The sequence below is a fragment of the Microtus pennsylvanicus genome, chromosome 4 (assembly GCF_037038515.1).
Source record: "Microtus pennsylvanicus isolate mMicPen1 chromosome 4, mMicPen1.hap1, whole genome shotgun sequence".
Classification (NCBI taxonomy): Eukaryota; Metazoa; Chordata; class Mammalia; order Rodentia; family Cricetidae; genus Microtus; species Microtus pennsylvanicus.
The window spans coordinates 523,209-550,751 of NC_134582.1; the positions used below are offsets into that span (position 1 = coordinate 523,209).

General features: G+C 34.8%; 1 protein-coding gene across 1 annotated transcript in view; it reads left to right on the forward strand.

Annotated features, from left to right (window-relative positions):
- Positions 1-27,543, forward strand: part of Dok6 (docking protein 6) — a 306,256-nt gene that overhangs the window by 160,705 nt on the left and 118,008 nt on the right. The window contains exon 4 of the mRNA XM_075968101.1: positions 16,165-16,284. Coding sequence (XP_075824216.1) covers positions 16,165-16,284 — 120 coding nt within the window. The remainder of the gene's footprint in view (positions 1-16,164; positions 16,285-27,543) is intronic.

A 27,543-nucleotide genomic window follows, 5' to 3' on the forward strand; every position in this document is an offset into this window, starting at 1 on the left:
AGACTCTGTTTCATAATAGCATCAGAAGCTATATCATAAAGTCTTATGAACATGAACACCCAAATGTAAGCTGAACAGGAGGTTACCAAACTCTTGAAAGTGAGTTCCAAGCATCGTGGTACTTATCATGGGTATTTTAGTCTTGTCTTTTAAAGATTTTAAGTACTGTAATACTATCATCATATTAAAAATGTTTACTACTAATGATACAGGACATGGAATATGTCTTCCTATCAGTATTCTTTTTACAGATTCTTTTGAAATAATTCTATTTCATATACAGTTCTGATGAATAAAATAGACTCCACAGATGACATTTTAGAAGATCATGATATAACATCATTGCCAATAGGAGATTGTCATTGATCCAATTTATTAAAATTGCATTCAAGATTTGGGTTTTCCAACTCTGAGATTCCATATTACACCTGCAAGAATGGTGAAGATCAAAAACACTGATGAAAACTTATGCTATAGAGGATTTGGGGTAAAAAGAACATTCCTCCATTGATGGTGGGAATGCAAACTGGTATAGCTGCTTTGGATGTCAGTATGGCAATTTCTCAGAAAGTTAGGAAACAACCTTCCTCAAGACCCAGCAAGACCACTTTTGGGTATATTCTCAAAAGATGCTCAATTGTACCAAAAACACATGTGCTCAATCATGTTCTTAGCAGCATTATTTGTCATAGCCAGAACATGGAAACAACCTAAATGCCCCTCAACTGAAGAATAGATATGGAAAATATGGTACATTTACACAGGGAATACTACACAGCAGAAAAAAGTGGCATTTTGAAATTTGTGGGCAATTGGATGAATCTAGAAAAAATCATATTGAGTGAGGTAACACAGACCCAGAAAGACAAATATCATATGTACTCACTAATAAGTGGCTTTTAGACACAAAGCAAAGAAAAACCAGCCTACAATTCACAATCCTGGAGAACCAATACAACAAAGAAGTCCTTAAGAGAGACATGCATGAATCCAATCTATATGGGAAGTAGAAAAAGACAAAATCTCCTGAGTAAATCGGGATCATGGAGACCATGGGAGAGAGTAGAAGGGAAGGGGAACAGAGAAAATAGAGAGCTCAATAAAAACAAACAAATGAAAGATTTGTGTTTTCCTTTCATTCTGTATGTCTCTACATGTATGCATATATGCATGTGTGATGGGGGAGTGTCATATATCAATCTGTTGATTTCATTGGTTAAGCAATAAAGAAACTGCTAGGCCCATTTGATAGGTCCACCCTTAGGTGGGTGGAGTAAACAGAAGGGAAGGCTGGGAGAAAGAAGCTGAGTCAGAGTGTCACCATGACTCTCCCACTCCAGACAGACGGAGGTTAAGATCATTCCTGGTAAGCCAGCTGGTGGGCTACAGCAGATTATTAGAAATGGGCTAGTCCAGGTGCGAGAGCTAGCCTAGAAGAGGCTAGATAGAAATGGGCCAAGCAGTGTTTAAAAGAATACAGTTTCCGTGTAATTATTTCGAGTAAAGCTAGCCACCGCTCCTATTTCAACACATGTGTGTGTCTGTATGTTTAATGCTATAAACTTTTTTTTTACCATCTATAGCTATTCCTAGGCAAAACACAATAAAGTTCATGACAACTCATATATCATATATACATTACCCAGTATAATCTCATGGACCTCCAGCCCAGCCCAGCCCAGCCCAAATTTGCCCATATGCCTTGAGACATGTCTTCCATCTTAAAAAATTGTCATCAGAGAATTTCTGTTATACAAATGTAATCATTTTGTAGACAATCTTTAAAAATTGTTCTAAATTATCTACATAGTTCTTTTGAGATATGTCCACATAAGTTCAGTACTTCATTCCTTTTATTGCTGGGAACTTCAGTACAGGTCAGCTTCACTGTATGCATGATTATTACCTAATGAGAACATCTAAGTCATTCCCATTTTGGAGCCTTTCAGTGTAAGCCACTCTAGATTTCCATTTTTATGTAGATATAAGTTTGATTTGTCTGGTACAAGCTCTCAAAAGTTCCTTTTTATCTCTGAAACATTTCCTCCACTAGACTTAACTTATGTCAAGGTATAACAACACAAAAATCAGAAAATTAGAACAAACACAATGTTTGTGTACAGTTTCATATTATTATACCACATGCATATTTATATATCTACAACTGTGGAAGCCCTTGTAATCAAACCCACACCTCTAATTTGCTTTTAGTAGCTACTAGTAATCATTATTTTGTTTTCCATTTTTGCATTCCAAGAATATTATGCAATGAAAGTCACAGTACCTTACGGAGTTCACACAGCAAAATAGCTGCATAGTCCACCATATTTTTGCATGCATCAAGAGTTCAGTCTTTTATATTTTTAATATTTAACCATACAGATGTTTTAGGATTAGTTTTCATCCAGTTTTGCTACATACACTTTACTTTCCAGTGGAAAAGACTCAGGAGTACTGTTTTGGGCCATATGGTAAAGTTTTACTCTTTTAAAACAAAAATATATTTTTGTGTTTTCATGATTGTAAACAAATCTGGAAATATTTTATATGTTAATGTACAAACTTAATTATAAAATTGTGCTGCCAGGTACAATTAATATTTAGTCTTCAGTTCATTCTCATTCATTTATCATATATGTTATCTCAATCTTTTTGTTTTATCATTGTGAGATATTTGCATTCTGGTTTATTGTGGTGTATGTCTCAGGTGGGTGTTAGCTTTTTCTTACAGATACACTTACAAAATATGTGTTAAATACATTAAGCACTCATCATAAGTAAATTAATTGCTATTCATCTTAATTGTTTCTCATTTAGAAAATCCAGGAGGAGAGCTGAATTTTTATTGATTTTTTTTGGATCATAATTTCAATTTAGTTCCATAGTTTTGACTATTATTTCTAGGAATTTCTAATATACATATTCAGTTTTATCATTTGTACATATATATCATATGCATGTATACATTTTTCAAAATCTATTCTAATATAATTTATTTGTTTTGTTAATTGTTAAAATGTGTTTGAGGATATTCAATACAAAAATAAAAGTAAGAATGGTATTATAGTTTTATTCTGCTGTCTTTTTAAAAATGTTATTCTTTTTATGTGTCTCTGTGCATTCTATGGCTAGCTTAACCCCCAAAATAGCCACAGAGAAATCGTATTAATTAAATTACTGCCTGGCCCATTATCTCCAGCCTCTTCTTGGCCAACTCTCATATCCTGATCTAACCCATTTCTACCAATCTGTGTAACACCACGAGGTCGTGGCTTACTAGGAAAGATTCTAAACAGTATCAGTCTCAGACAGGAGCTTCATGGTATTTACCACACTAACCTTCTTCCCAGGATTCAGTTTGGTCTACCCCACCTATCTAAGTTCTGCCCTATCAAAAGGCCAAGGCAGTTTCTTTATTCAACCAATGAAAGCAATACATAAACAGAAGAACCTCCTAGACCAGTAGAGTACAGTTTTTATCTTATAATATATCAATTTTAAAATAATGTGCCCTGTAGGAGGAGGCCACCCAGAACCAAAATAATCACACAGAAATTGTATTAATTAAAACACTGTTTGGCTCACTAGCTCTAGCTTCTTATTGGCTAACTCTTATATTTATTTAACCCATTTCTATTTGTATATCACCATGTGGCAGTGGCTTACTGGCAAAGATTTGGCATGTCTGACTCTAGCAGCTCCATGGAGTCTCTCTGATTCCACCCTCATTCTCCCAACATTCATTCCAGTCCTCCCCGCCTACCTAAGTTCTGCCCTATCAACAGGCCAAGGCAGTTTCTTTCTTCATTAATGGTAATCACAGCAGACAGTACTCCTACATCAATACCCTTTAAATGTCACTGGAGGGATTGGAGGCTTGACAGACTCATTTTGGTTAATTCTAAGGCATCTTCTTTGTGTGCCCACTTGGTTTAAGTTGGTGCAGGCTAAATGGTTGCTGGTTTTTATTCTGCTTGACTCTAGCTGAATTATTTTCAGCATGTTCTTTCCTTTATGGTAAACCTCTAAACACACTACTTTTCTCTACCTCAGACACTGAGTTTTGACGAAGCTGCCTTTTGCCATGCCATAACCTTTCAAGACTCTTCCTGATTATTTCTTGGGGGTTCAAGGATGCTTTGCCCTTTAAATCTTGAAGATATCTCTCTTTCTGTGAACTGACTAACTGTACTCTACTGTTTTACTTTCCCACACAGTCACTGTCTATCATCTATGTATCTATTTATCATCTACTTATCTATATATCTATTTTAAGTGAGGGTTTTTTTTCATAACTATCAACTGGACTCTGTAGCATTTATTATTTCCTAATCATACTTACAAGATTATAGATTTTTTTGTGTGTTCTGATGAGAGGTGTGGTGCCAGAAAATATGATGAGAATGGCGAGAAATATTACAGCTTTCAGAAATCTTCAGCATCCCCCAAAAGAGTTGTGAGAGTCTAAACTCTTAGTTTTTCACATCACTATGGTAAGTAACTACATAAGTACTTTAAAACCCAAAGCAAGCCTGAATGTTATAAAAAACAAAATTCCTATAACTTTAAAGAGAAGTGTGAGTATGTAATATATGACACTTTTGTATTTGAATATTCATTCTCACTCTATATGAACTCTCGACATTCTCTGTATTTTCCAGAAATTGTCAGAGAGAGTACAGACAGAGGAAGAATGAAAAGCATCAAAATATTTTCAGATTGTGGAAATGTATGATCCTTCTTAAAATATATTGCAAATGGACATTTCAGAGATCAGCTCCCAGCCATTCTATGTAAAATGGACAACAAGAAAAATGCTGAGGCTGCATACTGGATGAGTAGCCAAGCCCAGCTCTTTTCTTACTTCTTTCTCACTGCAGAGACCCTGAGGCCATGTCTGATAGGACCCTAATTCTGAAGGCCATAACTTCAGAATTAGAGTGACAACTGTAGTGACTCACAGTCTATCTAATACCTGCTTTGTTTTAAAATGAAGCTTGCTGTGTCATTATTTTATCTTTGGATTAAAAAATACTTCCAATAATTTAATTCTTATTTCCCACATTTACAAACTATGGTTATATTTATGACATCATAATGATTTTAGTTTCAGAAAACTATTTTATTTAGGATAATTTCACTATCACACTGTTGAGAACTTACAAAGAACCTTTATAAGAACTTTTTAACAAAAATTTAAAACAATCATAAGAAATAACATTAACATTCTAGAATTGTGATTTGCAATTTGAGGATGTGAAGGAATTAAAAATAAGTGTGTATTCAATGTCCACTGTAAGCCCTTAGTCAGGACCTTACTACCTTGACTGGCCCTTATGCTCAGCTTTCCTTGGCTAAATTCCAATCCTCATATATTTTATTTTTTGGTTTTTTTCGATACAGGGTTTCTCTGTGGCTTTGGAGCCTGTCCTGGAACTAGCTCTTGTAGACCAGGCTGGCCTCGAACTCACAGAGATCCTCCTGCCTCTGAATCCCGAGTGCTGGGATTAAAGGCGTGTGCCACCACTGCCCAGCTCAATCCTCATATTCTTATATCTAAATGGAGTTTGTAGAAAAGATCTTCACAGCCACCCAATCCCAGTCAGCAGTAAAAAGAGTTGTTGATTCAGTTGAGACTAGTAGTAAGTTCTTTTTTATTTCTTGTTTCTATAGAGAAGGTTAAGTCCCTGGAAATTTTGAGATGTGTATTATGTTTTTCAAATCAAAAATTAAGAGAGAGAACATGAGTTGAAACTTTTTCTGAAATTGAAATGTGTTTTGCTATGACTAAGTGTTCAATTCCAGTGGAGAGGATAACGCTGGAGCGTAGGATCCAAAAGGACTTAGGAAAAATTGAGAAGATTCTTCCAACTTTTAGGTGTCTTGGCTCAACCGCACTGTTTCCATGAAGTGGCATGACCATTAACAGACATGAGTATTTGTAACATGAGGGCCAGCTTGTTGGGGTTTCTGTCCCGCCTGGTCCCCCAGCCATTTAGTCCCAGAGAAAATCACACAGAGAGTCTGCATAAGATATAAACTGATTGGCTCATTAGCTCAGGCTTCATATTAGCTCTTATAACTTATCTTAGCCCATTATTCTAGTCTATGTTAGCCACATGGCTCAGTATCTTTTTTTAGCAGGGCAGGTCACATCCTGCTTCTTTGGTGATCTGGGCAGAATTGGGAGGAATGGACTTCCTCCTTCCCAGAATTCTCCTGTTCTCATCACCCCACCTCTACTTCCTGTCAAATAAACACTAAAATCATGTTTTATGATTGTATGATCCTAGAATAAACTAGTGAACAAGAACGAAAAGTCCAGAAGAGACTCATGATCCTTTAAAGAGTTAGCTCCAAATATATTATGAAAAGCTATTGAATTTCCATTCAATATTAGTTCAAAATATTTAGGTCTATAATCATTATAAATTTACAATCTTACATTCTAATATGATAGATGAGAAATATAAACCATTTTTGACAGGCAGTTCCTGTATTTACTGTAATTTTTTATCAGTGGGAGGTCTTTAAGACATTGATAATTTTGATGCTGTAGAAGTTGATTTGATTCTTCCCCTTCAGTTACTACAGGACATTATGACTTTAGTAGTAATTTCTGGGTAACTATTTCTGGTTTTTTTTCAGTCTGATAATTCTGGAACATATCCTACTAACTGTATATTAAAATACAGTGACAAAAATATAATAATTCATTTCTATTTTTTAACATTTTTGTCTAATCTGTAAAATATTGATATTCTCAAATTTGTTTTCTGTTTCTTTTGCTAAAGCTTGATGTTGCATTTTAATGTCTAAATGATAATGATAATTGATGGTTCTCTTTGGTATAACATCTTATTCACTGAAATATTAAGATATCTTATATTTTCAAATCTTAGTTGTAATATTAATATGGAATGTTCTCTAACCATACATACAAAAATGAAACAAAACAAAACCAGTTCTTTACTATGTTTGAAAAATTGCACATAGAATATTATTAACATATAATGGATTCTCTCTTCACAGTGTTATTATTCTTTTATACATTACACTATAATGCATGCATATCTATATCTACCTTATCTTATTAACTGAGGCTTTTGTTCTGGCTAATCTACTGTTTTAAACTTAATATCTTCTTGCATTATAGGGAATCTTTATTATTATATAGCCCATGTTCAATAGCTTTTTTTCAAAATTTGATCTATCTACTTAAGATTATGAAAATAGTCAGGTTTTACATGTTTTTCTTTTCTTCACCAACACTTGATAGATAATAAATGCAGACATTCATATATGGTAGGTAAGCACTCTACCCCTGAGCTATATCTACTATATCTCCAACTTTTCTGTACTTCTTTCTCAAACTTGTCCACATTTTTCTTTATGGATACATATTTTCATTCTCCTCACCTTTACATCAAACTCTTGGCTCTTCCAAGGCAATCAAATCCTTTCCATCCTCCCAACCACTCACCATGAGTCATCAGTCACTCACGTTCTGTTTGCTGAACCTCTTCTCACAGAACAGACCAGCAAGCTATCTTTATGACTACTAAACTAATACTTTAAGTTGTTTTATTATTCAGTCAGCATTTAAGAGAAAATTAAAAAGAAACTATTTTAAGTTAGCTTGAAAAGGAAATTGATTTGTTAACAAAAAGCACAAAGGGACACTGGCCTTTGGTCAAAGACAGTGCCCTTGTGAATCCTTTAGCTATGACCTTGCTTGTTAACTCTTAGGACTATAATGACTTTCACAAGCACCAATCCCCTAGAATTGTCTTACACATGTTGAGCAAACTAAAGTGCTTTTTTCTTACTACTGGTGATCATCTTTTGAGTAATGCTGCATTCAAGCCAATCCATAAAAAAGAGTTGTCGTTTGCCTCAAACAAACCGAGAACTATAAAAGAACTTATTTGATGAAAATCAGAACAGTTTCCAGACATTTTTCATACTTTGAAAAATTCTTGATTAAAAAAAATTAAGCAAGCATTTTTTATACATTTGAAATATTGGTATTTTTAATAAAATAAATTAATGTATTTTCACTGGGATAATAGAGCAGATAAATGAAGTAGAATAGAATATTATGCAGTAGCCAACTTTATTCAGAGCATTAAACAATTTGTACCCTGTGGGTTAAGAAAAGTCATATAGTTATAATATACAATCACAAGGACAGGACAAGCCATGTACATGGCAGACAAGGTGCACAGGATGGACAAGTCTTTGCACATGGTGAATAAGCCACACATGGCAAAAACATGTTTTTCTATAGAGGCGTATAAACAAATGACAATAGCCAGTTGTAAAGGATAATCTTAATGACACTCGCTCCTATCCACTACACTTGGGAGGGCATGAAAAGATATTCCAAGAACAATTCCTCTTTTTCTTTTCTTTTTTTGAAGAAAAAAATGGAGGTTGTTTTCTTGGGGTTTAGCATAATATATTTGTTTGTTTGTTTTTGTTTTTTCAAGACAGGGTTCCTCTATATAACAGCCCTGGTTGTCCTGGAACTAGCTCTTGTAGACCAGGCTGGCCTCAAACTCACAAAGATCCACCTGTCTTTGCCTCCTGAATACTGGGATTAAAGGTATATGCCACCACCACCTGGCTCCTAATAGATACTTTATATTTTAATTTAAGTATTAATCTCTGTGGGGGGATGAAACATTGCTCACAGTGACTAACTGTATATTTGATTAAGCAGCCATAAATAAAGTCAAGGACACTACAGACACAAACAAACTGATCTTTAATTGCAGTGATAGGAATAGAACTCCAGGATACTGTGAATGTAACCATACCATTGTCTTAGAGTTAAAACACATTCAGGAATAACTTAGAAAACATGTAAAAATGACTTTCACTTCAATTTGTCTGTGGTTATATGTGAGGACACTGTTTGCAATGCATTTGGTAAATGCTAGATATTCAATACTATAGAACAATCAGAAATCTTATTTTACAATGTTTCACAATAAGCAGGGAATTATAAAATGATTCAATATACTGTTTTAAAGATATCCTTTTTGTATTTCTATAAGAGAAATACCTCTGATTACTATGTATCATTTTAGGATATTATTGAAAATGTTCAAAAGATAATGGGCTGTAAATCAGAAAAAAAAATATGTCACTTGATGACATGGTCCCAACTTCCTTTTTGATAATTCTTTCCTGTAGTTTTAACATCAACTCCCATCTCTAAAAATTACATTCAGATACACACACACACACACACACACACACACACACACACACATCGACCCATTTTGCATTTCCATTTGCAGGCATGCACACAAAGAGACACACACACACTCATGTACATACACACTTAGGTGTATGCAATATGTTTTCACACCACATAAAGGTGTTCATTTATCTTCCTTTTTGTGTTCTTTGAATAGTTATGAGCCTTTGTGCCATTTGCTAACCTCCATATCAAAGCACTCTGCAATGCATTCATGCCAGGCAGAGGAATGTCATATTTGATTATTCTGTCAGTTGCTGATATTTGTCATTTGTTACTGTGGAAAACAAGTAGGTACATTTTAGTTGGCTGTCTGGAAGCCAAACATAACTTCCACAGTTCAGAAAATGAGAAAAATAACAGACTGGAGTTTCCGATTTAAAAAACAAATGCTATTCAAGTTTCTGCTAAACCAAAAATAATTCGGTTTATCTCAATAAACAACTAGATACACTTAAGTAGTAACTCATTGTGTTGGCTTTCCATTGTTGTCCTTTCTTAGAGATTTCACTGTCATATCTATATAGATTATAAAAAAATGACCAATAGTTTAGCACATTCAGAATCAAATACAACTTATATAATGTTTTCCTTATGAAATAAATATCCCTAATGAAGTCAAAGAAAAATATAGATAATGAAATTAAGCAAAATAATTTTGAGTGGGTGAAGGTTAGCAAGCTGGACTTTTGCAAAAAAAGACAAATTGATTTTTTTTCCTATTCCAATAGCTTTCTTATCTAAGATAGCTAAGTTTACAAGGCCCACATAGAACTCAACATTAGACCTTAGAGCATTCAACAAAAGAGACTACCTATTTTATTTTCATGTGCTCCTACAAATTGTATTCAATATTCAAGAAATAACTGATAGTCACTTCTATTTATATGTTCAGCATTTACTGATCATTTTCCATGCTTGTGTGCTGCACTATGCTTTCAAGGTACTAAAACAACTGAATTTCCTAAAAACCTATATCTTAAACTATCATGGTCGAGAAAGGCAAGAAGTTTGTCAATGGCATTTGGGCTTCAATAAAATACAATGAGAAGTGCAGAGTGAAAATGTCACTTGTAAATTGGTTTGGGAGGCTGATTGAAGGTTGGTTTTGAAACAAACTTTAAAGGAAAATTAAGTGTAAAATTTATAGAAAAAATCAGAGAGGCATTCTGTAGGGAGAAAAGAAAAATACCTCCTCTTCAGAAACAAAGCTATTATTTCCTCATCTCTAAGCAGATCAGTTCTTCAAGTCTGACACTGCAGTGAAATGTCATTTTGTATATGTTAAACAGAGATGTGGTCATTTCATGTCTGCTGGAGTACTGTCAAGGTTTTAAGTGTGAGGGAAAAGCAGAAGGGCATGAACTATCAATGAAGTCAGTTTAGTAAAAAGTGTTTTTGCAAGAATGGAAGTTTTAACAAATATATATTGCTTTATATATTTTACTTGAAAATGAGGAAAAGCTCTATATTATCCTAGAAATAGTTTTTGGAGAAATATTTTTCTTCAGTTTACAGCAAACCAGCTATTTAATACTTTAATAAATATGAAGATAACATTGATCACTCAATCATAGAAAACTCTGAAAAGAAAATGCAATGAAAATTGTGGAATATGAAGGAGATAAGAGGAGTATTTCATCTGTACTTTCCTGAGACTTTTACTAAGAGCTAAATGCAGTGAAGGAAGGTTAAAATGATTTAGGATTGCCACAAAACAAGTCTTGCCTGGATCATATAATAAAGTAACATATGACCAATGTCATACATTTTAATTCTGCAATGGGAGTTTTATCTGGTGGAGATATTTCTATACATTTGATGAAATTCTTTTCTTTTTCAAGTATATCTCATATTGGATCATTTAACTTTAATGTTGTTGTCTTCAGCCCAAATTTAATGAAAGCAATAAAGCTTGAATGTAATATTTTACTCAGAAGGCCTTTCTTAGAATATTCCATATAGAGGCCATTTAATAAGGCCATTTTCCTTATTAAAAGGGAAACACTCTCACTGCCTTGGAGCTCTTAAAGTGAAATGGAAGACACTTTTCCAGATATGAACTTCATATTGGCCTACAATTTTTGTTTGCCCATCTCTTCTCTCCACAAACAAATGCATTTCTAACATATTTCACCTTTGTCCATTTTTCTTGCTATAACCAGGTCCCTTTCAATTTTCAGATTCAAAATTGCCAACTTTCTTAATTTAATCTTAGACATAATGAAATATTTGAGTTTCTGCTACAGAGTTCGGAACCAGACACAAGCTAATGGTTTAAAGGAGCTTAATGAAGAAACATTCCTTTCATGAAGAGAAAGATATAGAAAACTTTAAAGAATATTTACTGTCTCTTCATGCACAAAGGAATTTAAGTATTTGCACATTTGGTGTATACTAAGAAGTTTAATGTGTAAACCAAGTGACAAAAGGCAATAGGTCTATATAACTTTCATCTGTAGTGAACCTCAGCTTAATAAGAAAGAAACACAATGACTCACACACAAACAGAGGCAGAGAGTATAGTCCAGTCGTAAAGTACTTTTCTAGTTTGCAAGAGGTCATAGGTTCTTATGAAACAAAGTTTACAGAAAAATACTAATTCAGTAAAAAGAATGTATTAAACTAATATACAAAATATTTATTTTTTTATTGAGAAAAGGAAGAAAAAAAAACAAGTTTCCACCTCCTCCCAGCCTCCCATTTCCCTCCCCCTCCTCCCATCCTTCTCCCACCCTTCTCCCCTTCCTCCCACTCCTCTCCCCCTCCCTCTCCAGTCCAAAGAGCAGTCAGGGTTCCCTGCCCTGTGGTAAGTCCTAGGTCCTTCACCCTCTGTCCATATCTAGGAAGGTGAACATCCAAACTGGTTAGGCTCCCACAAAGCCAGCACATTGCGTAGAATCAAAACCCCGTGCCATTGTCCTTGGCTTCTCATCAGCCCTCATTGTTAGCCATGTTCAGAGAGTCCAGTTTTAACCCATGGTTTTTCAGTCACAGTCCAGCTGGTCTTGGTGAGCTCCCAGTAGATCAGCTCCACTGTCTCAGTGGGTGGGTGCACCCCTCATGGTCCCGACTTCTTTGCTCATGTTCTCCCTCCTTCTGCTCCTCATTGGGACCTTGGGAGCTCAGTCCAGTGCTCCAGTGGGCTCTCTGTCTCTATCTCCATCCATCACCAGATGAAGGTTCTATGATGATATGTAAGATATTCGTCAGTATTGCTATAGGCTAGGGTCATTTCAGGTTCCCTATCCTCAGCTGCCCAAGGAACTAACTGGGGACCTCGGCTTGGGCTCTTTAAACATGCAGAGCTTACATAAGAAAGAACAAGTAAAAAACAGCTGCGTTATTTGAAAAAGGACAGTTAGTACTGGCTAGGGGAAGGGTGCTACTTTTATCTCTGGTGTAACCATATACAATTTGCCCATGTTCTAGAGAATAACCTCCCATTCAGGCTTATGCAGAAATACCATCTAAACTCAGTGAGTCATACATGTTCAAAAGATTTAAAAGTAGATGGGCACTTTCATGGAAGAAGTTTAGCTTTGTGGTGATGGTGCACCTCACATCGTTTGAGTGGGTTTCCAAAGTCCCAGGCCAGAAGCTCAATTCTGCGGAGAGGGAAATCCCAATAAATCATATCCAGCATCTCACTCCCAGAAAGCAAAGGAAAACAGTAATGTTTAAGGCAGGAAATAAATTTAATACTTAACATAATCATATGAGACAACAGTAAAATAATCTTTATCTCCATTTGGGGGCAACTGGTATAAACGGGGGAAGAACTGAAACAGGCGTATGCATAGGTACTAGCATGATCAGACTATGGTCTTGTTGAACTTTTTTCCCATTCTTATTATAAGGGGACTCTGAGAATCATTGTTTGAAGGAACAAGCAACTGTTGCTTGTTCCATCCTGAAATGGTTGCTCTTTCATAGTAGAGCAGGCTATATTCTCGTTATGGGGCAGTTGTTCCCATATAGGGCCCCTGTTCTCATTACTGGACAGTTGTTCCCATTTATGGGGTGTTTTTCTGATTAGAAAGAGCAATTTCATGAAGAAGTTACCAGTGTGACTGCAGGTTTCAGGTAATGACTTGAGGATTTTTTAGTATATTCCAGAGGTCAGGGGAAAAATGCTGTAAATACCTCTACAATTTTTTAAACTTTAGTTATTATCATGGTATCTTGTGCCTTAAAGGAAGGACATTATCAGTTTCTAATAAATATTCCTTAAATGACTAACATAGCCACATGCAGAGATGAGCAGAAATCTGACTGTAATAAGACAGATACAAAATAAGTGTACAAATGCTAAAATATCTCAACAGCACGAGAGGTAGTTATAATGCTTCCCCTAATTACAATATCAGGGACACTGTTTTGATTGTGTGATAAAATGCAGGATCTTTCTGTTTTATGTTCTAGTGAATGTTGTGATCTACATAAAACTAAGAAGCAGCAGCAAATCTCTCTTGTTAATCAAGCCTATTTGATGTTAAGGCAGAGTGACCAAACTCCGGAGGGAAGCATGATTTGACCTTGCTAGAATTGGCCTAATGGTAGAAAGGAACTTGATATAAAAATCCCTGAAGTCGAGAAAACCTATCACAGATAACTTTTTATGAGGAGTTTAAAATGTCAAAGCAAAGGTTGTAGTGTCATGCACAAAGAGCAAGAGGTTTGATGGAAATCTATATTACATAGTTTCAGTACAGATTTATGCTGCATGGAAAAGTCAGAAACTTCTCTGGGCAGGTGCCAACGCAGAAGTTTGGATCCAATTTTCCTATTGTGATATTGGTGATTGCCCCTGAATATTAAACTTTATATTTATAAAAAAAATCTGCAAAGTAACTTGGCTACTTGACTCCACTTCTGTCATCACATTGACCTCTCATCCACAGTGACATCACATTAGAACTTTAGTAACTCATGTTACTTAACCCTAAACTTTCATACTATGGGATTTTAGTTATATCGGAGAAACTCTGTTATTTCTAGCAAAAAAAGAGTATCTTTTGAATACAATGAAATTGAGACATAATCCAAACAAGAATGTGTTGTTGAATTTTCTTTTACTCTAATCCCATGTTGGAATGCTAAAATGTTGATGTTTGTTTGTTTTTGCCTTTGGCTTTTTGGGAGACCTGTGACCCAGCTCCCAAATAAATCACACACAGAGAGACTTACACTTTCTTACAAATGTCCGGCCTTAGTAGGCTTGTTTCTAGCCAGTTTTTCTTAAAATTTCCTACATTTTGCCCCTGCTTTTACCTTTCTCTATTTTGGTTTTCTTGCTTTCACTCTTACTCCATGACTGGTTGGGTGGTTGGGTGGCTGGTCACTGTCATTCTCCTCTCCTTGTTCTCTCTTGCTCCTTTTTCTTTTCCCAGAGTTCTCCTCCTATTTATACTCTATACCTCCAGCCCGATCTATCCTTTCTGCTGCCTCACTATTGGCTGTTCATCTCTTTATTAGACCATCGGGTGTTTTAGATTGGCAACAAATCATAGCTCCACAGAGTTAAACAAATGCAGCATAAAAAAAGCAACACACCCTTAAATAATTTTCTACAAGAATAATGAGTGATTAAGTAATTGGAAAGTTACTCTGTAGATGTGTATTGGCCACTTTTGTCATTACTGTGATAGCAAGCCTTACTGAAAGAGAAGACTGATTTATTTTGACTTATGGTTCAGAAGATATCAATATGAATAAATTCATCCAACTGCAAAGTTACTGGACTGATCTCGCTCTTCGGTGGTGAGAATGCTGGGTAGGTGTTATAAGATGTCAACAAAGTATTAGATGTATCCGACACACTGGAAGCAAGGCCGCCTAAAAGTCTAAAGCCCTACCTCCAGGCAATCTACTGCCTTTAGCAGAATCACACATTCTAAAGCAACTATTCTCAAACTTCCTAATGCTGTGACCCCTTAATACACTTATTCATGTCATGGTAACCAACCCCCAACTATAAAATTATTTTCATTGCTATTGCTTATGTATAGTTTTGTTACTGCTATGTATCATAAGTTAAATATCTGTTATGCAAATGGTCTTAGGTGTGAAAGGGTCATAGGACCTCCAAAGGGGTTGTGACCCACAGACTGAGGGTTACTGTTTTAACTATTGTACAACCTCCCCAAACATGTCACCACCTAGAGACTAAATATTTATTTATAATAAACATATAAACCTGTAGGGCACACATTACATAGAAATCATGGCACAGTTATGACACCTCCCTCCTCTTTGTAGTAAATCAATCCCAATATATACATTAATCCCATTCTAGGACAAATTCATGATTCATTGCAATTCTCAACGAGTTAGGGATCTGACTTCCAGGCCACATACTTCTGAAGCAGAATCAGGAAAACATTCACATACTTAATATAGTTTTTCTTACAGTTGGGTTCACTTGTTTATTTTTATTTTATTATTTAAGTTACTTTTCTAAGAAATTTCTGTCAAAAACTTTACTCATTCTAAAATATTCTAAAATGAATAATATTATGGTTAATACATAAAAACATGCTGAAATGTATTATCAAAAATGGGAAGTAGATGCTAGAGAAATGACTCAGAGGTTAAGAGCACATGCTGCTTTCAGAAGACCTAAGTTCAGTTTTTAGCACTCACATTAGACAGTTTACAATTGCCTATCACTTCAGCATCAGAGGATCTGATGCCTTCTTCTGGCTTCTTTGGGCACACACACACAAACACACACACACACACACAAAATAATAAATGAGAAAAAATTGTGGAAAATTATTTCCCTGATTCTTCAATATATCTTTCTTTGTTCAAGTCCTACCAGCTTCTTGGGGGACATTCAGGGAGCATTTCCCCACTACCTTTCCCGTCCTGACATGTGTGCTCATTTTCAGAGCTGGAGGCTGAGGAGTGGTGCAAACACCTTTGCATGGAATGCCTGGGGACAAGGCTGAACGACATCAGCCTAGGGGAGCCTGACCTACTGGCAGCAGGCGTTCAGCGGGAACAGAATGGTGAGTGACTACCTACTTTTCTACTGTGTCAGGTGGAGTTCAGAGATGTCTGAGAACGTTCATGCTTTGAAGAGTTTAAGGATATGACTGCTGAGGATTCCTGTGAAAGTCACACAGGCAATAGAATGAGCAGAACAAACTGGAAATGATGGGTGGGTCATAAAAATAAATGAAGACATACAGTTCGGTGGTTATAGAGTCTGGGAAGAGATGGGGGAGGGGAGTGAATATAATCAAAACACAATATACGGGATTCTTAAAGAATTACTAAAAATATTGAAAAAAGAAAACAACTTTATCAACAGGTTGTTTAGAAATTTTTAGTGATGTAGCAACTAGAGAAAGTTCTAATATTCAATCCAAGTTCCTGGTTTCTTGTAAGTGACAAAGCCATATGCCTAAAAACTTAGGTAGGTATTATGCTGTGTACATATGGCCTTTGAATGAGTAACATTTTTATTTCCTTCTTTGATGTCTAATATACATTAAGTTATTATATTAACAAATTTGGATTGTCTTTTTGTTAAATCTTTTTTTTTTTTTTTTGGTTTTTTGAGACAGGGTTTCTCTGTGATTTTGGAGCCTGTCCTGGAACTAGCTCTTGTAGACCAGGCTGGTCTCGAACTCACAGAGATCTGCCTGCCTCTGCCTCCCGGGTGCTGGGATTAAAGGCGTGTGCCACCACCGCCCGGCGTTTTGTTAAATCTTTTAGAGTATTTGGCTAGTAATATGACTGGTGGGAAGGTAGTTTATGTGTTTACCTAATACAAAACTGTTTAATTTCACAGGGGTGTCTGCAATCTCATGATAATTCAAGTTTCGTAGTCTTAATTAGTACTGCTAATGAAACCAGCTTCATATACTAAGATACTGTCCAATGAAATATTGTAGGCTATATCTGCAATGACTTTTAATTCATCATCAGTACATTTTATCTAACTGAAAAATTATTATCACAAGTATTATAACCTATGCGGTGATTATTCATTTGAAAAATCCTGAAGTTAAACTGCTTTTTCTAATATAACTAACCTGCAATAATGACTTTTATCTCAATTCGATAAATAACTCGTTTTGTTTTATTTCAATGTTAAGATTTATTTTATTATTGTGAATAAGGTATAGATAGTTTTAAACATCCTTGATTAGGATTATTATATACATTGGACACTAAAATATAAATCATTTGGCTATATGACAGTTTTTTTTCATTTCTAGATTTGTTGCTTGTGTTAAGGATAAATCTAGAATCACAAAAATAGAAGATTTTCTATGATGTTCAATTAGTATCATAGATGAAGCTAGCTCCGGCTTTTTAAAAGAATTTGTAGCATATAAATTAATAGCCTTGGTAAAAGCATGTCATGAGAGCCTTTGGTGATTATAATGTTGTTGCATGTTGTTAACAAACATCATTATCTCATACTCTATAAAAAAGACTGTGTTTTTGTAACTAAAATGAGAAACCAAATAATTTCTTTATGACTGATCAAAAATGTATATACATTTATATTATATGTCAAATGCTGCCTTTTTGGATAGATTTTAGAATCATCAAAAAATTTTTGCAACTCTTGTTGCCTGCATTATTTGGTACTAGATTCTAAATCATATATGATTTTTCTAAATATAATGTGTTTTATTGTCAATTGCATACTTAGATTTACACTTGTTGGGACTGTTTGGAGCTGTTCTTCCCTGGTAGTGACCTTTCCTTGGCCTTCTGATTTGTACTACTGAAAGCTATGTCCAGCTCTTCTTCCCGAGCATGTGTTGCCTTGTTCTTGATTGAGGATCAGGAGATGAGGTTTTCACCTGCTGGCCCACATGACTGTGTTGGGTATATAAGCCTCTGAGGAGTTATTCAATAAGGGGTTTCTTTACCAGTGACTAGAGGTGTGTGTCTCTGTCTGTGCTGTCTCTGTGTGTCTTTGTGTGTTTCAATCTCCAGCCCCTTGCCCGAGGCTCACGAATAGTCCTGTAGTGCAAGCGCCGCTATACAGGAGTAGTCCCGTACTGTCACGTAATATAGGAGGGCGCTACATACACTGAACCTTTCCTTCTGAGAAATATGGACTATAGGCTTGCAGACTCGACATAAAATACAAAAACTTTAATGAATTTTGTGGTGATCTCACACTATTCTTTAATGAAGGAGAGATGAACTACTTTGTTTTGACTGCTTCAACATTATTTTGCTTTCAAATTGCTATTCCTCTTCTATTATCCTAACTCTTCATACAATTTGATCTTATTTACTTCTAGGCTAGCTAAGAATAGATATTTATGGAAATAATTTTAAAGGTGAAAGAAAATATGGGTGCTAGATAAAAGTGGTTGCTAAATTCTTTACTGTGATTATCTTATCTCATGCTGTCAACTGCTTTCACAGTGACTCAAATACACCTCTCTCTCTGTCTGTCTCGTGTGTGTGTGCGCATGTGTGTGAGTGTGCATGTGTATGTGTGTTCCTCTCTAACAAACCTATTCCCTGACCTCCAACAATGTTGCTGAGAGAAAGAAAGCATGATAAATAGGCATTTTTAGCTTTAATTTTTTCAAATTTCCTAGTCTCCAGATCACAAGCATTTCTTCAGATACCTAGAGAATAGTAAGGCATTAAAAACAATAAATTGTCCTAGAATGATGCCATGCATGTATAGATCATCATATGACTCTGTTGTACAATAGTTTCCTCTGAGATTGAAACAATCCATCCCGCAGGGTTAAGCAAGAAGGGTAAACAGCTCAAAATAGTTTCAGGAAGTCTTTCAAAATGATAAAATTCACCAGGCTCCTCTGTGACAGAGTAAGCAATCTGGGAGTGCCCCTGACAGTGTAACCAAGCTGCAAAGAAGACTCTTAGACAAGTCAGCCTGCAAAGAAAACCCCGAGACCAGACCAGCTGCCTGGAAGATGTTTAGATCAACTGGATCAGTTGGAAAGACACTCTCCAACCTGTTAAGATATCTGCAACCTGTGAAGTGTGAAGCAGGTGCCCAGGTTTTGTGAACTGTCACCCCTTCTAGGGTATGTTTTGGTGATGCAGCTGACTTTCAGTTATTATTGCTCCAGTAAGTAACCTTTCACCATATTTTTGTAAGTAACCATGACAAAACTCATTGGTTCACCAAGTTGGAATCTGATGCTATCCATACTTTGGTTCATAACACACTCAAGATTTGATTTAATATGGGTGCAATTAAAGACAACTCTTTCTTACACTAATGCATGACTAAAAAAGAAATAAGCCAGAATTCATCAAAAAAATCAAATTTATGAATGCCAAAATCACCATAATATTTTTAGGTGAAGTAAATAAAAAAAGGAATTCACAGATGGAGGAAATTAGCACTCTGCTAAAGCTGGCTTCTGCCAATTCACAAGAACCTACTATTATAGGCAAAAATATCCCAAGTGATAGAAATCAGAGCTGTGCTTACTTGTGAGTGATGAATAGCTAGAACATGGTGGAGGAGAAAAATATCCTGAGGTGACAGCAATATTCTGTGCCCCAGTGTATTTTGTCAGAGCAAAAGATATAAACATTCCATTCATATGTCACAAATGGAACAATCCTCCAAAAATCAAGAAAATTTTATAAAAAAGTAATGACATTAAAATTCATTTCTACATCCCTTAATTAAATGACATGGGAAAGTTAATAAAAATATGAGCTAAAATATTTATCATAAACATGGTAATGAAAAGACTTCATATACAGAATTCCAAATCAAGAAAAGAAACAATACAGCCTTCTTTTAATTAACCTGATCAAGTAATTTCAATGAATATATATACATATATAGGAATATGTGTGTGTGTGTATATATATATATATGAATTCTGCTGTCAAGCAATTCTTGATTTTTTTTGTCATTTAGCCAAATGATCCATATTTCAATGTCCAATGTATATGATAATCATAATCAAAAATGTTAAAATCCATCTATACTCTACATACAAGCATAAAGTAAATTCTAACAGTGAAATAAAACAAAGTGAGTTATTTATTGAATTGAGATAGAAGTCATTTTCTCAGATTAATTATATTAGGAAAAGCTCTTTTAACTTCAGGAGTTTTCAGATGAATAATCACTACATAAGTTAAAACATAGCCATAGAGTGAAACATTATATTTATTGAGAATTTTATTCTCAGGGAATAATAGCATGTGAAAGAGCATATACTATAACAACAGTAACAAAAATGCTAAATATTTTATATTCAAAATAATAACAATTTGTATGACTATGTTCACATAGTTATGTGCACTCTAATGAGGGTTAATTACCTCTACAATGAATAACAATAACTGATTTTTTATTTTTAAAATATTTTCCATAGATACCAAAATAAATTTGATTTACTTGGAAATTATAACAGTAGTCAGGCTTTGGAAAATTTGAGATTATAAATTCGGTAAGAATTTTAAATGCTAGTGTTTAATTAAAAAATGCAGGTATTCCAGTATTCCCATTTACAGAAGTCTGTGCACTGAGCACATTGCAACAGGATGTGCAATTTCTAGCCACATTACAATCAAATAAACTTTGATAAACTTGTAGTTAAAGTAGGGATAGAATCACATTTTCTAAAGAGTTCTATAAATTTTAACAAGCATGAGTCATGTTTTGTTTCACTGCTAATTATTTAAGGATATATCTAGATATACAATCATAAAATTCCTCATTGCATATCAGTTCCTTATGGTCCTGAATTAAGTGGTGTCCATTCCAATATCATTGTACAGTAGAAATTTTAAAATAATATGTAAAATAGAAGAAGCTAGCAGTGTGTTTATTTCCTCTGTGTAAGACGAGGTTACATTTAAATCTTTAGCACTTCGTGTAACTTAAATAAAACAATTTGTATTACACAATGGAGTAGACCAAATTCTTGGATATCTGTAATAAATCTCAAGTTTTTGCTCAGTTGTTCCTATAGATCCACGTTGACATTTTCCTCAGTGGTTCATACTGCGCCAGTATCTGAAGCTTTGCTTAGATAGTACTGACTATATTATTTATGGGTTTTGTATTCTTACAAAAGTATGTTTGCAAGTGGTACCTCACAATTCTGAAATAACAACTCTAGAATGGCAGTTCTGGATTCATAAATATCTGGCAGCCACAGAGCTGTGTCTAATAAGAGAAAATACTAAGTAATTATTTGGAACAGGTTGGAGGATTATTGAACATAATTCTATGGAGAGCTTTTATAAGAAAGTGTGGGCACTCTATTCCCCACACTGGCAGAAGACATTTGTAGAGTTTGGGGATGTCGGTGGCAATGGGAGACACTGCTGGAAATGCAGAGGTCCTACAAAGCAGAATGCCAGACTAAGTTTCCAAAGCATTTGTAATTGGAACTGAAGTGAAATCTGTTTTCCCCATGATGTATCTAAGTTCTGGGGATTAAAAGGAGATTCAGCTCTTCAGGATATTCAAATACACGGATGCTGATCATCCAATGAACCGCATTTTTACACTGATTGCATCCATCAAGCATGTGTTTTCTTGGAAAACAAGTGATGCTTACGGTTAGCCTCCCTTGACTCATCTTGTTATGATCCTAAACAGGACACTTACCTAGCCTTGAAAAGTATCTTTTGAAGACAGGGAATGGGAGAATAGAGACAAAGAACAAGTCTGGACTGCAGAACCTATGTGCAAATGAGAACCCTCCATTAGGTGAACTATCCTGCAAGACTCTAGATATTGTGATGATTCTACCCTCGAAAGGACCGTCAATTCCTGAGTTGCTCATTATTAGGTATACAGCAACACAGAAGTAAACCTCCAATAGTAATAAGAAGTTAGCATGGATTCCCCTTTTGTCTATTTCCTTTCCCAAGACAGATATCCCCACATAAGGAAGTTACAGAAGAATTAAGATGTTGAAGTGAATGATAATGGCTATCTGTTGAGTTCCAAGCCACTGACTTCCCCTGAGAGAAGGGAGGATAATATGTTACGACCAGATCACAGTGACTAAGTCATTAGTGGCGTGAAGATGAATCTATCCTCATGACCGACAGTGAACTAAGAAAATGAACATGTGCTGCAGGAAACATCAGGAATAAGAAGAGGATAATAATAGTTGTTCTGGAGCAGTGGCAGGGGAAAATAAACTCTTTATGCTCAATCAGCATCTGTTTTTGAAATAATTAAAGGAATAAATTTAACTTACATGTTCTCTTTTATAAATAATCTTTGTTAATTCTTTAGAGGTATTTTATTAAGAGAGATGTACAAATAGTGAGTTTCACCTCACATAATCACAGGTTAATAGAAAAAATTTTGTAAAATTCAAAAGCATCAAGTTTTCTGGTTACATAGTCATAATTAGTCATTTCATAACTAGTTTATTTATATAAATGTACATAATTCTTAGTTATCTTTATAAATAAAACACATAGTTCTTAAAAATAAATGTGGGTTCTGCTTTTGTCTGGGGGAAATCATGGAACTGAAATTCAGTGTTAGGAAGAATAGGAAATACAGATGAAACTTAATACAAAGAATAGTCAAAAACCTAAGACTTAAGTTGTGCTTTATTTTATGAAACTTACGTTTCTGAGCACCATTTAAGTTGTAAGTGGGAAATATAATGCCAATATAAGAAGCTTCATAGGTGTAAATTATTGTTAGATTTAACCAATTTCTATAAAAATGTGATGAGTTTTAATATTAGTGCATCTCCTGGCTTCTAGATAGGCAGGATACATAGTGCTATATTTCATAATGTCCAAGTCCACCACTCTGAACAAAAGGGGAAGATGAGATGGTGGATAAAAGTTACCAGGAATCAGCTAATAAAAGGAACCTTCTTTGAAAAAAAGAGAATGCATTGACACCTAATGAACATTTTCAAATTTATTTCAGCGAAGGCAAACTAAGAGCCACCATGCTATGACAAATACACTAGATTTTGTCACATGCTGTGTACCTGAAATTTTCAAAAGCATCTTTTTGAAAATACAATTTATAACAATAAATTTGACTAATCCGATGTGTCTATTTTCTGATCTGTTAATATTTTATATCTTTGTTTTATATTTCTTATAAAAATTACAATTATCATGGCACCATGTGGAGGGGAAGAGGCAGAAGGAAGAACAGTTTGAGCTTTGGACATGGTATAAACCTTCCTTCCAAATTTACATCTCTCTACCTATGTCTAGTGCAGCTAACACACATCATCAAAGGAATTTCTTTGTACAATAGATGGTTGTTAGTACAGAAACTCACAACTGGCTAGAGAACGGTGAATAAAAGACTGTGCAGTACATAGCCACAATGAAGCATCTGTATTACATCCCTCTCCAAGGGATTAAGACTTAGCTATTCAGAATGGCTGACACAAAACAGCATCTTGTAGACAAAAGAGAACTACTACACTTGTGAACTGATATCAGCTGTCATAGTCCTTACAAGAATTGCATAAGATCAGATCAAGTCACATTTTAGCATGGAAGAAGAAAGGCTTCATGATCCTCCTAACAGAAGAGTTTCTGGGAAAAGAGTCAGTTTTATTAGTGTAACTCCTGGTAATCAACAACACTCCAATGAATGGTCCCACTCCCAGAGTATAAAAGCAGCACAAACTGGAATTAATGAGTTATTAAACAAAAAAATGAAAAAAGAGGGTCTATAAGGATCTGGAAGGACCTGAAAAGGGGAGAAGTTGTAAAGAAATGTCATGAAAATAATTTGTATGTAATTCTCAAAAGAATTAATAAAATATTAATTTTAAAAAAGAAAGAAGGTTCATGGAAATTTACTATTTGCCTTGGTATATATTTTCTATTAGAGTGAACAATAATAAAACAGTATTATTAAATTTGGCTAAAAATTTTTTCCTGTATTCTGCTTATTTATACTTGCTATATGAGTCTCTGATTCTTGCTTCTCCAACAGCAAACTCCACTTATTTTCCATCCCCCATGCTTAAACAAATAGCTATACATGGGTTAATCTCAGTCCTATATAGACCTGTTTAAAAACCCACCAGCTGAGGAAGGAAGACTTCATCCCTTCTGTGAACCAATGGCATGGTCTGTTGCATAATCTGACAGGGATCCTTCACCCGGATTATACTTCTTAACCACAACTACCATTATCGGGCCAAAACCATTAGATCAAATCCGTTTATTCTCTCTCTCTCTCTCTCTCTCTCTCTCTCTCTCTCTCTCTCTCTCTCTCTCTCTCTGTCTCTCTGTTTCTGTCTCTCTCTCTCTCTCTCTCTCTCTCTCTGTCTCTCTCTCTCTCTGTCTCTCTCTCTCTGTCTCTCTCTGTCTCTGTCTCTCTCTCTCTCTCTCTCTCTCTCTCTCTCTCTCTTCAATTTTTTATTTATTTTACACACCAACCACCTTCCTCCTGCTCCCCCCAGCACTTCCCCACAACCCACCTCCTATCCACTCCTCAGAAAAGGTAAGGCCTTTCATGGGGAGTCAACAAAGCCTGTCAAATTCAGTTGAGGCAGGACCAAGCCCCTCCCTACTGCATGGAGGCTGAGCAGACATCCAGCCCTATGGAATGGGCTCCTAAATGCCAGGTGGTGCAGCAGTGATAGATCCTGGTCCATTTTATAATACCTACTGCACCATTACATACCTTTGTTAGACAGGCTACTTTAATAAACATTCAGTTTTGCTCCTTATTTGGACATTTCAAATAAAATTATGTGGTCTTATATACCAGCAAATATATAACCATAAATTTCAACAAATTGTAGATTTATAAATGATATTTTTGGGGATTTTCTTAAACACTATAGTTTTGAAATGGAAGTATATTTAATATGAAAATCATTTGTATAACTTAAAAATCTATTTTCTACATTCAACAACATTGACAATACATATAAAATTTTATTTATCAGATAATTATCACTGAAAATGATAACTGGTTTTCTTTTAGTTCTTTTGCTACGTGGAAATGGATTTTCAAGTATTCTTATAATAGTATTTTTATTATTGTGATCACATTAAATAAAAATTCCTACCTTGACAAATGATAAACTTTCATAAAAATATCTTTTGGTATCTTTTCTTTTGTTCAAGTTGGCATGTGAAATTATTCTTTTCACTATACTTTCTAGTATAGTCTAGAAATTAAAGTTGGTAAAACATGATCCAATTAATGCAAAGGAAAGAGTCACGGGAAGCAGCAAGAGACCATTCATATTGGACCCTAAAAATACCTAAGTGGTTAGTAAATCCCACGCACAAAAAGAGTCATAAAAAGGATATAACTAGGGAAAGGACATAAAAATAGATTTTATAAATTAAAATCTCATAACTGATTTACGAATGAGAGGGAGAATATAGGTTTAGGGAGCTATTGTTGGCACATAGTTAAAAAGTAATAATTATATCTGTACAGTGAGAGTGAAAAAAGAATCAAAAGATGGTAGGATCTTGAACATCTAGTTGGTCTCTGTGTGAATAAAATCACTGATGATTTTCAACAAAAAAAAGAAATTATTCTTTTCAAGTCCATCACAAGTTATTTGAGATGGTGTTAATGAGAAAATATTAGAGTATAATTTCGTGGGGAAGTCTGCTAGTTTGTCCTACTAGAACATGGCATGTTTTATAAGCTTTGTTTCCTCTATCACTATTTTATCCTTGGCCACATTTTAATATTAATTTTACATTTAAAATTTAATGTTTTAATTTATCAGTATTATAATTCATTTAACAAACCAACAATGTAACAAATGTACGACTCAACGTGAAAGCTTTATCGTCTCCTGGAATAACTCAGATCTGCCTCGTAGAGATGATGGATGAAACTTGATTCTCTTTTGAAACCTGCCTAACAGTAATTTTGAGGAATATCAAAGTCTAAAAATGGGTACTTGGTCCAAGAAAATGACATATTTGCTCTTTAATTTTAAAAGTAACATTCTTGACAATATTTTAAATTACTCACCTTATATACTTATTCCACCTCCCTGAGAGACTGTTGATAACTAAAACTTGTTTGGACAGACAGATGTCTTTATTGGTGCAGCAGATGATATCATTGTCTTTATTGATACAAAAATTAGACATGAGTTGCCTCTACTGCCCCAAAAAAACCCTTCACAAATGTCAGTAATTAGCACCATTTTAGTTGAATTTGAAATTTCTGAAATTCTAGTCAATAGCAGATAATGGATTTTAAATATATGTAGCATAAAAATAATATTTCTACAGGTAACTGAATTATTTCAAATATTATAAAAATATACATCAGAAGAAAGATTAGAGAATTCTAAACCACAGTAACAACAAGAAGAGTTAACTTGAGCTGCAGGGTTAAAATATGCTTGAGGCAAGGAAAAGTCAAAGGCAAGAGAGAGAGAGAGAGAGAGAGAGAGAGAGAGAGAGAGAGAGAGAGAGAGAGAGGGAGGGAGGGAGATCCCTTTGCAATACCACCTGTTTTGTGTTGCCTTTATAATTATCCAATCACATTTTATTGTCATGTAAAATGATTCCATGGCTTTGATACCAAGAACATTTTGGCCAGGTGGTGGTGGTCCACGCATTTAATCCCAGCACTAGGCAGGCAGAAGCAGGTGGATCTCTTTGAGTGCAAGGCCAGCCTGGTCTACAAGAGCTAGTTCCAGGTCAGCCTCCAAAACTACAAAGAAATCCTGTCTCAGAAAAAAAAAAGAAAAAGAACATTTTTTATGTGACTATTTTTAAATTCACTTATTTTTAATTCTAATGTTATCTCCAAAGTTCTGCAAATAGTTGATATTCATTCCTCCTTTATAAAGTTTTGTCACTGACATTTGATCACATATTATTTCTGTGAAAACAAAATGGTATTTTATTTGTGTGTGTGCATTTACGTTTCTTGTATTGTTCATTGATAAGGTAATTTTAAAGTGCCCTATTTTTAAAATAAAAGTCTGGATTATTGAGGGTCAAAAGAGTCATAAGCAGTAGTTGTCTTATTTCAATATTTTGTAGAATGTTTATTTATTAACATCCTGGTATTGATTATTTGATTGTCTTCAGACTAAAATTAATGAAATAGAAACATAGGAATACTTTACTTTCCACGTGTAGAACAGCATTTCTCTATGCAAAAAATATGTCACTGAAATATGATGAAATATAAGTGATAAACTTCATCAAATGTGTCTTGACCAAAGAAGTGTGTTCAAGCATTGTCTAAATTTCTGAGTCATTGTCATTGAGTTCAAGTATTATTTACACAAAAATGTTATATAAATCAGTGTCTCTTTGATTTATTATAT